Below are 10178 nucleotides of genomic sequence, written 5' to 3'. Positions count from 1 at the left end.
TATTTTTGTTGAAAAGTACATGTTGCATTGCATTGAATGATTCATCACGGTGATAATTATTACTATATAGCAGCATAACATCAACATGATACAAAATTTATGACCCTTTACCGGGTGACAATGATCATGACATTAACATTAAATTATTTTCTTCTTGAGTAATTACAAGTTTTACAGTTTTTCGTAATTTAACACTTTCACACTTTTTCTCTCTCTCTACAAATGTCACATAGTAGTTGAGTGGTCACCTAATGCTCCTAATCATTTATGATTTTTTTCTCTCGCCATAAATAAAGTAGAGTAACAACATGTCTATTTGTGTCATTTCAAAGTGCCTATGAGGACAAGAACACAGGAGTGTGGCATCCACAAGTTCAGGAACACGTGTCATTACATTCAATCCTCTCCCTTTCTTATCTCATCCACTACTCGGTTACATAGCATGGTAGTAGTTGTGATTTATGAAGCCAAGGAGAAGATAATCTCATAAAAAACAGAAAAAGGAGTGAAAAAGAGAGACCCTTTTGAATGGAGTCTGTTCTAAGCCACGTTGGTGCAGGTTTCTTCAATGGCATGATCCCAAGGGGAGTTTTAGGTACCCATTTCAAGGCTAGTTCCTTTGTTGGTGTTGATGGTGGGAGGCCAAGGCGTGTAGTGTTGGTGAAAGCTGAGGCTGTGAGCATAAACCCAGATATAAGGAAGAGTGAAGAGAAAGTGGTAGATTCTGTGGTGGTAACTGAACTCTCCAAGCCCCTCACTCCTTATTGCAGGTAAGGTTCAGTTTGTCAAGCTCTTACTTTCTGGATAATTCTATCGTTATGCCATACTTTTCTATGCCATTATGTGCTTGGTTGAGGAGGTAGCTTTCTTCTATTTTTATTTGAGGTAGTGTGCAACAGGAGGACTGAAACTTCTTTCTAATTTCTATGATGTTAACATGTTTGTTGGTTTTAAAATGTGCTCTATCATGAAAATATAAAAGGGAATGATTCCACTAATTCGTTTCCACAAAAACTCTAAATGTTTTCACTTTGGTTCAGGGAAATAAATTCTTTTGATAGCATGTTACTATTTAATTGTGATAAATTAAGATTATTTTTTCTATAAATTTTCATTGGGAGCCAAATGAAATAGAAAGGGGGAAAAAATAGAACTATACTATTTTCATTATCACAGGTTCTGCTCTCAATTTTCATCCAGAAGAGTGTATTGTATGCACCATATCATTGAAGTTAATGTGTTTAACCAGTACAATTTAGAAAAAGAAAATATCAATTGTTCGAGAATCAATAGCCTGCTTGGTGTCATTCATGGTCAAATGCAGAGTTGTGAAGCTTTAGTTTGTTGCTTAAAACAAGTTGCATGAATATGAAGATGAATTATTCTGGTTTATTTCATGCTCCAGTGCATTGAATATTCATTTCATATCAAAGTATAATCAACATCTGTTCTGGTATCAAATGTCCTCAACAGGATAATGTTCAACATTTGATGCATATAAAACAAGTTTTAGCCTAGGTAGTTGTACTACTTTCAAGTCCCATTTAAAAGGTAATGGCAAAAGGACATGTTTGATGTGGTTTGGAAGTTAAGGGTTGAAAAATGAAGCATTCCTTAGAATCTTGTATCAAGTGGAAAGTCTTGATTTTCCCCTATCTATAGTGTGTGTTTGATGCAATTTGAATTCCAAAAATCTTATCTTTCTGAGTGCTTGGGTGCAGATGTTGGAGATCAGGGACTTTTCCTCTATGTGATGGAAGCCATGTAAAGCACAACAAAGCCACCGGAGATAATGTTGGCCCTCTTCTTTTGAAAAAGTAAAATTATGATGATCATGGCCTGTTTTTATTAGAGAATTACATTAAATATTTTAAGGAAGTTTTTTTTTTTTTTTTTTGTGGATCAGACTTGGCATTTCAATGTTTGAAATAAAGCGTGGCTTATGCTATGAATGTGATTCCTTTTACTGTCTATTATAACCTATATCCGTGTGATAACTTTGTTGAGGTCAACTGCGAGCGATAGTGAACAATCACGAGAAAGTAATTTCTGAGATTGAGAGATACGTGTTTTGCTTTGGACATTTTCTCCCATGCTTTTGACTATAACAGACTTCTTAAAATAAATTGTCCTTCTTGAGATCTAAGTATAGCGTTTATTAAGTTTTATACCGTTCAGAATCAGTGAATTCATTCATCAACAGGCACCAGTTAAAATTTAAAATCTTAAGTTGTGTCACCGAGTAAATCTTGCCTTGTCCAAGACTACGGAACGATCTAAGAAAGTAAGAAGAATTATTATGATCACATATTTTATACTCTTCAAACTGTGAAACCAACAATGTGAAATACAAATCTCCAACTATGCTACAAAACCACACAGTTCGACTGACATTGAATATGATCCCTTAAGTAGTATAAAGCATTTTTTTTTAAAAGATAAATTTAATATCATGAAAAAGATAAAGACAAAAAATGATGTATAATTATATATATATATATATATATTATATATATATATTAAATCTCCTTTTTATACACCAGAATGTAAGTATTGGCTGATTTTATTTTCATTTCATTTATTTACGCAAAAAAAAAAAAAAAAGAGTTTGGGGGCCGTGGTCAACAGTAACACAAGAACAAGTATGAGCCCCATTCAGTTGAGAATAGTGATTCAGTACATACTGTTACAGAAAATTCTGGTTATTGAATCTTCAAAATTGTACAAACTGTAAACAAGAGGCAGAAAACACAGTCTACAAGTAACAACTAGAATCATAATGAAATGTGCTAAACAAAAATATCATCATGTGCCCAAAACAGCACCTAAATTGTGTCTTCATCCCAGTTAAATAATGCTTAATTTCTTCAACCACCTCAATTGCAAACACCTAAATTCGTCGTTTCTTTGGGAGTCTGCAACCATTATGGGGTTTTCTTGTAGTATCTTCAATGTATACAATTGGACTTCTATCCCCTCGAGCTACATTGTTGGGGTACTAGCTAGTGCTATCTCTTTAATTTTCCACACAACCCTTATTTTTTCTGTTTTCTTTCTGCATGTAAAATATGAAGGTCGATTCAAAACTTAATTTTATTTTATTCTTTGTGTCCAATATTATTAATTAGATGAAGAAGGCATTGAACGACACATCATGTTCTTACCAAGTGATCATAGCTGCAAGTTGCTCATCGCCCAATTTCACAATGGAGAACATTGCTATTCGCTTTGGGGATGTTCATGGCAACCAAGGTTACGTTTAGGGCGTTCTAAGAAGATTAAGTCTTGGACGAAATGTTAAGATAAATATATATATTGTTTTGAGAAGAGTTATAATTAAACAAACCCTTGATTGAAATTGAGCTCAAGAATCATGGATATTCAATATTTTTCTTGTTCACAATATGATTATTTGCTTTTTTACTTTGGTGGAGCAATTTTTTCTTAATGAATTATTATTATTTATTGCACTGGTACAATGGTTTTGTTACTTGCTTGGTTGTCGTAGCTTAATTTTAAAGATAGAAATTGAGCTCAAGAATATGGATATTCAATTTTGTTGTTCACGATATGTTTATTTCGAGCTAAATTTTCTTTCTTCATTTGCTTTTTTCACATAGGTGGAGTATAGTTTTTTTTCCAATTATTATTTAGGTTAGAGCTATATATATATATATATATATCAACCCTTGACAAAAGAATGAAGACTAAGCCACTCTGCTTTTATAACCTATTTTTGAAAGTTTGAATAAAATGAATATAATTTAAATTTAGAGTTTATTTTTAATTTGATTCATATTTTAAATCTTGATATACCATGTTGAATTGAATATATTTTTCATTTTTAACCAAACTAAATTTAAGATTACTATATAATTTAGATTAGTATTAATTTTATGTTAATTTTTAATTTTTACATTTTGACCTATCATTCTAGTATTAAGATCACAGTAAATTAGGATTAAAACAGAATTTTTAAGATCTATTAAGATTACAGTTATAATAATTTTAAGATTTAATTTATCTAAAACATATCTTCAAATTGATAAAATATCTCGATATTTAATTAAAAGATTAAAGGTTAAAGATATTATTTGAAATTTGAAAGACATAAAATATATAAACAATTCATATTATAAGAATATCTTGTTTATTTATAATTTGAAATCTTTATTATCCCTTTAAGATTTGGCTCATTTATATTTTTTGTTTGTGCGATCTATAAATCCTATACAGTGGTTCAATTGTGGAAGCGTTTCACGTTCGGCAAAAAAAGAAAACCAAGGATGAAATATATGAATGCCACCCTTCCTCATACTCTCCCTGAGGATTTGATCACAGAAATTCTGATGATGTTGCCTGTGAGATCGATATTGCGTTTTAAATGCATGTGTAAGTCATGGTTTTTTCTTATTTCTCATCCAGAATTCGCTCGATCCCACTTTGCCCTAGCTGCAACACCCACCACCAGACTTTATCTGTCTGCCAACGATCATCAAGTTGAATGCACAGATATAGAGGCATCACTTCATGATGACAATTCTGCCAAAGTAGTCTTTAACTATCCTCTTCCGTCACCTGAAGACAAATATTATAATCGCGCGATAGATATCGTGGGTTCATGTAGAGGATTTATACTCTTGATGATAACCAGTGGTGCCTTAGATTTCATCATATGGAATCCTTCAACGGGTCTCCGGAAAGGAATTAGCTATGTGATGGATGATCATGCATATAATTTCTGTGATGATCGATGTGGCTTTGGATATGACTCATCAACTGATGACTACGTGATAGTGAAATTAAAAATTGATGGGTGGTGCACGGAGGTCCATTGTTTCTCCTTGAGAACCAATTCATGGAGTCGCATTCTGGGTACTGCTCTATATTATCCTGTTGATTTAGGACATGGAGCGTTCTTTAATGGGGCTCTTCATTGGTTTGTTAGACGCTGTAATGGTCGTCGTCAAGCTGTGATTATTTCATTTGATGTGACGGAAAGGGGATTATTTGAAATTCCACTGCCACCTGATTTCGCCGTTAAAGATCAAATATGTGATTTGAGGGTCATGGAAGGATGTCTGTGTCTCTGTGGTGCTAATATTGGTCGTGAAACTACAATTTGGATGATGAAAGAATATAAAGTGCAGTCATCGTGGACCAGGTTAATTGTTCCAATTCATAATCAGTGTCATCCTTTTCTCCGTGTCTTTTACCCAATATGTTTAACCAAAAAAGATGAGTTTTTGGGATCAAATCACAAGACATTAGTGAAACTTAATAAGAAAGGTGATTTGCTTGAGCATCACGCACGTTGTCACAACTTGGGCTGTGGTATTTTATTACGCGGTGGTGTGTACAGAGAGAGTTTGCTATCACTCCCTGAGTAATTTGTGAAAGCAACCCAAATCTGAAATTGTATGCAGAAGGCAATATATTTTCCTATAGTCAAAGTACAAGTTAGTCAATTCTTGTTGGAGTTGGTACATGCTATTTGTAGCATCTATATCTTTTTTATTCTTAATATTGTCAATAGGTTGACAGTTAATTAATTATTTGTTCTCGTATTTGAATCTGTCTACATGTATTGGAGTGATTTGTTTTTCTATTAATATTGATAATCTTTCCATCACATATAATTTCATGATATCCCTAAAGCTTTGGCATATGTTGGTTGTATAAAATGTATACGTACTGAGACGTTTCATGACATGCAAATATTCTCATATGGAAGAGTTGATCTCTGTTAGGTCATGTACGTGATGCAGGTGTTGGTTGTATGTTTTGCAGTACTCACTATATATGAAGGTCAATGAATCCCTCTTGGATGATTTTTATGCTTCCTTTTAATTTTGTTGTTTTGATTACATTACGATTCTGGCACTGTAGCTTCATAACACAGTCTAGTCAGCGACTCCTGGCATATGGTTTTAGCATTTGTGAAACTTATATTAGCATCATACACAAGTAACATATACAATGAAAGCAAGTTTAATTTGAGACCTTAAACTAATTAGGATCCATGACCTAACATAAGGTAACTAATTGTTCATTTAAATTTGACATGTCCTTTTAAGATTATCATAAAACTTGGGGATTGATTAATTTTAAAATTTACTTAATCTAAAAAAAAACATCTTTAAATGATAACTATATCAATATTTAAAGTAGATATGGTGGGTTCATGCAGAGGATTTATACTCTTGAGCTCAAGAATATGGATATTCAATTTTGTTGTTCACGATATGTTTATTTCGAGCTAAATTTTCTTTCTTAATTTATTTGCTTTTTTCACATAGGTGGAATACAGTTTTTTTTTCCCAATTATTATTTATTGCATTGGTTTGTTTTTGTTAATTTATTTAGGATCGTCATTAGTTTTATTTGTTACTTGCTTGGTTATAGAAGTTTATTTTTTTAAAAAAAATGACAAAAATAGGTAAACTGAACAGATACGTAATTATAACGCTTCTTGTTTCTCAAAAGTTCATAAATTGCATCTATATTTTGTATAGAATGGCTACCAGAGTAGAAAAGGCTTGGTAGCTAACAAGGTAGTGATAGTACTAGAGCCTAGAGCCTTGATCATTTCTAATAACAAGTGATTAAATTAACTTTTATTGTGATATTTGGTAATTAAAACACGAATTAATAAATAGTTTGATGGCTTTTAAACTCATGCTTGTAAATTGCACAAGCCTAGATCACTATTTAAATACGAGTGGATTTATTTTTATGCCAAGCTGATGATTGAACTTTTATTTTTCTATGTTTTAATTAAAGGAAGCTTATTAATTTGGAGCAATATTAGCTTGAATCTTTCTTTTTAAAAAAAAAATTGATTATCAGGTATATGTAGAAAAACTGGTTGTTCCACGTTCAAGGACAACTGAGCAGTGTTCTCTAGATATATTTCACATAAATGGTGATTGTTTATCTTCGACTTTTTTTGTGGAGCTATTTAGATATGGTGCTATGGATGGTTATGGTTGGAAGCCTGAAAAGGTGCAAATCTATGGCGTGATGAACACATCACCTACTATTTTGGATTTCAATCGCACCCAACCCAGTTGAAGGTGGTTCGGGCATAATTTGTGCTACAAAAAATTTCCTTTTAACTACCATGTTAATTTTAAGATTACTATATAATTTTGATTAGTATTAATTTTATGTTAATTTTTAATTTTTACATTTTCACTTATCATTCTAGTATTAAGATCACAATAAATTAGGATTACAACAGAATTTTTAGGATCTATTAAGATTACAGTTATAATAATTTTAAGATTTAATTTATCTTAAACATATCTTCAAATTGATAAAATATCTCGATATTTAAAAAATTAAAGGTTAAAGATAATATTTGAAATTTGAAAGACATAAAAATATATAAATAATTCATATTATAAGAATATCCTGTTTATTTATCATTTGAAATCTTTTATCATCCCTTTAAGATTTGGCTCATTTATATTTTTTGTTTGTGCGATCTATAAATCCTATACAGTGGTTCAATTGTTGAAGCGTTTCACGTTCGGCAAAAAAAGAAAACCAAAGATGAAGCATATGAATGCCACTCTTCCTCATACTCTCCCTGAGGATTTGATCACAGAAATTCTGATGATGTTGCCTGTGAGATCGATATTGCGTTTTAAATGCATGTGTAAGTTATGGTTTTCTCTTATTTCTGATCCAGAATTCGCTCGATCCCACTTTGCCCTAGCTGCAACACCCACCACCAGACTTTTTCTGTCAACCAACGGTTATCAAGTTGAATGCACAGATATAGAGGCATCACTTCATGATGATAATTCTGCCAAAGTAGTCTTTAACTTTCCCCTTCCGTCACCGGAAAACGAATATTATAATTGCGCGATAAATATCGTGGGTTCATGTAGAGGATTTATACTCTTGTTAACCAGTGGTGCCTTAGATTTCATCATATGGAATCCTTCAACGGGTCTCCGGAAAGGAATTAGGTATGTGATGGATGATCATGTATATAATTTCTATGCTGATCGATGTGGCTTTGGATATGACTCATCAACTGATGACTACGTGATAGTGAATTTAACAATTGAAGGGTGGCGCACGGAGGTCCATTGTTTCTCCTTGAGAACCAATTCATGGAGTCGCATTTTGGGTACTGCTATATATTTTCCTCTTGATTGTGGAAATGGGGTGTTTTTTAATGGGGCTCTTCATTGGTTTGGTAGACTCTGGGATGGTCATCGTCAAGCTGTGATTACTTCATTTGATGTGACGGAAAGGGGATTATTTGAAATTCCACTGCCACCTGATTTCGCCGTTGAAAATCAAATATATGATTTGAGGGTCATGGAAGGATGTTTGTGTCTCTGTGTTGCTAAAATGGGTTGTGGAACTACAATTTGGATGATGAAAGAATATAAAGTGCAGTCATCGTGGACCAAGTTAATTGTTCCAATTTATAATCAGTGTCATCCTTTTCTCCCTGTCTTTTACCCAATATGTTCAACCAAAAAAGATGAGTTTTTGGGATCAAATCATAAGACATTAGTGAAACTTAACAAGAAAGGTGATTTGCTTGAGCATCAGGCACGTTGGCACTACATGGACTGTACTATTTTAGTACACTGTGGTGTGTACAGAGAGAGTTTGCTATCACTGCCTGAGTAATTTGTGAAAGCAGCTGAAGTCTGAAATTGTGTGCAGAAGGCATAATGCGTGAATTGGGTTCCTTGGCCTATCTTGTAATCTCTCTTTCCTATAGTCAAAGTACAAGTTAGTCAATTCTTGTTGGAGTTGGTACATGCTATTTATAGCATCTATATCTTTTTTATTCTTAATATTGTCAATAGGTTGACAGTTAATTTGTTCTCGTATTTGAATCTGTCTACATGTGTTGGAGTGATTTGTTTTTCTATTAATGTTGATAATCTTTCCATCACATAATTTCATGATATCCCTAAAGCTTTGGCATATGTTGGTTGTATAAAATTTATACGTACTGAGTTTCATGACACGCAAATATTCTCATATGGAAGAGTTGATCCCTGTTAGGTCATGTGTTGCAAGTTTTGGAGTACTTACTACTTAGGAAGGTCAATGAATCCCTCTTGGATAATTTTTAAATTACCTTTTAATTTTGTTGTTTTGATTACATTAGGATTCTGGCACTGTAGCTTTATAAACGTACACAGCCTAGTCAGCAACTCCTGGCATATGGTTTTAGCATTTGTGAAACTTATATTAGCATCATACACAAGTTAAGTAACAGATATGCAAGTTCACAATGAAAGCAAGTTTGAGACCTTAATCTAATTAGGATCCATGACCTAACACAAGGTAACTAATTGTTAATTTAAATTTGGCATGTCCTTTTAAGATTACAATAAAACTTTTGGGATTGATTAATTTGAAAATTTACTTAATCTAAAAAAAACATCTTTAAATGATAATTAAGTATATCAATATTTAAAGTAGATATCGTGGGTTCATGCAGAGGATTTTATACTCTTGATAACCGATATGGAATCCATCTACCGAGCTCTAGAAAGGAATTAACTATGGAATGGATGATGCACATCGATATGATTTTCATGTAGATCAATGTGGCTATGGTTATGACTCATCAACTGATCGATGACTAATGTAACACCACAAGTAAGAAGTGAACGGTGGTGCGAATTCCATTGTTTATCTTTGAGAATCCATTCATGGAGCCACATTCATGAATTGCCCTTGAATAAGGTTCTTCATTGGTTAGTTATATCACGTACGTAGTGAAATTATATATTTCATTTGATGTGACAAAAAAGAGAATATAGAAATTCCACTATCACATGATTTTAAAATTGGATTGTTAAAGTTTAACTTGAATTGTCTTTGTATGCCGTTGGTTTAATTTGTTTGTTTCTTGTATTGATGTTGATAGGCCTTCTCACATGTATCCCTAAAGATACCTGCATGTGCAATGAATGTAGAAATTATAGCTTTGTAAACGTACGTACACAGCTTAACAGTGTTGTCACAACAGGGGTGGTCAAAGTAATGATTTTAGGAGAAGCAGAAATATATATATGTAAATGAAAGTAACGAAATATATATATATGTAAATGAAAGTAACGAAACTAGGTTCTAGATGTGTAACCATGGATTAGTAATTGATTTGATTTGATATATATTAAAAAATTTAA

General features: G+C 32.6%; 3 protein-coding genes across 3 annotated transcripts; all 3 read left to right on the top strand.

The window, feature by feature from the left end:
* Positions 1-271: 271 nt before the first annotated feature.
* On the top strand, positions 272-1948 carry LOC100783951 (CDGSH iron-sulfur domain-containing protein NEET). The gene is made up of 2 exons (XM_003548191.5): positions 272-770; positions 1722-1948. The coding sequence occupies exons 1-2, from the start codon at positions 529-531 to the stop codon at positions 1819-1821; spliced, it is 342 nt and encodes a 113-aa protein (XP_003548239.1). The 5' UTR covers positions 272-528; the 3' UTR covers positions 1822-1948.
* Positions 1949-3128: 1180 nt separating this feature from the next.
* LOC121173712 (F-box protein CPR1) lies at positions 3129-7074 on the top strand. The gene is made up of 3 exons (XM_041010414.1): positions 3129-3252; positions 4426-5164; positions 6966-7074. The coding sequence occupies exons 1-3, from the start codon at positions 3129-3131 to the stop codon at positions 7072-7074; spliced, it is 972 nt and encodes a 323-aa protein (XP_040866348.1).
* A 483-nt stretch (positions 7075-7557) lies between these two features.
* Positions 7558-8658, top strand: LOC121173711 (F-box/kelch-repeat protein At3g06240). The gene has a single exon (XM_041010413.1). The coding sequence runs from the start codon at positions 7558-7560 to the stop codon at positions 8656-8658; it is 1101 nt and encodes a 366-aa protein (XP_040866347.1).
* Positions 8659-10178: the final 1520 nt, after the last annotated feature.

Source organism: Glycine max, chromosome 16 (genome assembly GCF_000004515.6).
Source record: "Glycine max cultivar Williams 82 chromosome 16, Glycine_max_v4.0, whole genome shotgun sequence".
NCBI classification, from domain to species: domain Eukaryota; kingdom Viridiplantae; phylum Streptophyta; class Magnoliopsida; order Fabales; family Fabaceae; genus Glycine; species Glycine max.
The sequence above is the reverse complement of the archived record's forward strand: the minus strand, read 5'-3'. Positions and strand labels throughout refer to the sequence as shown.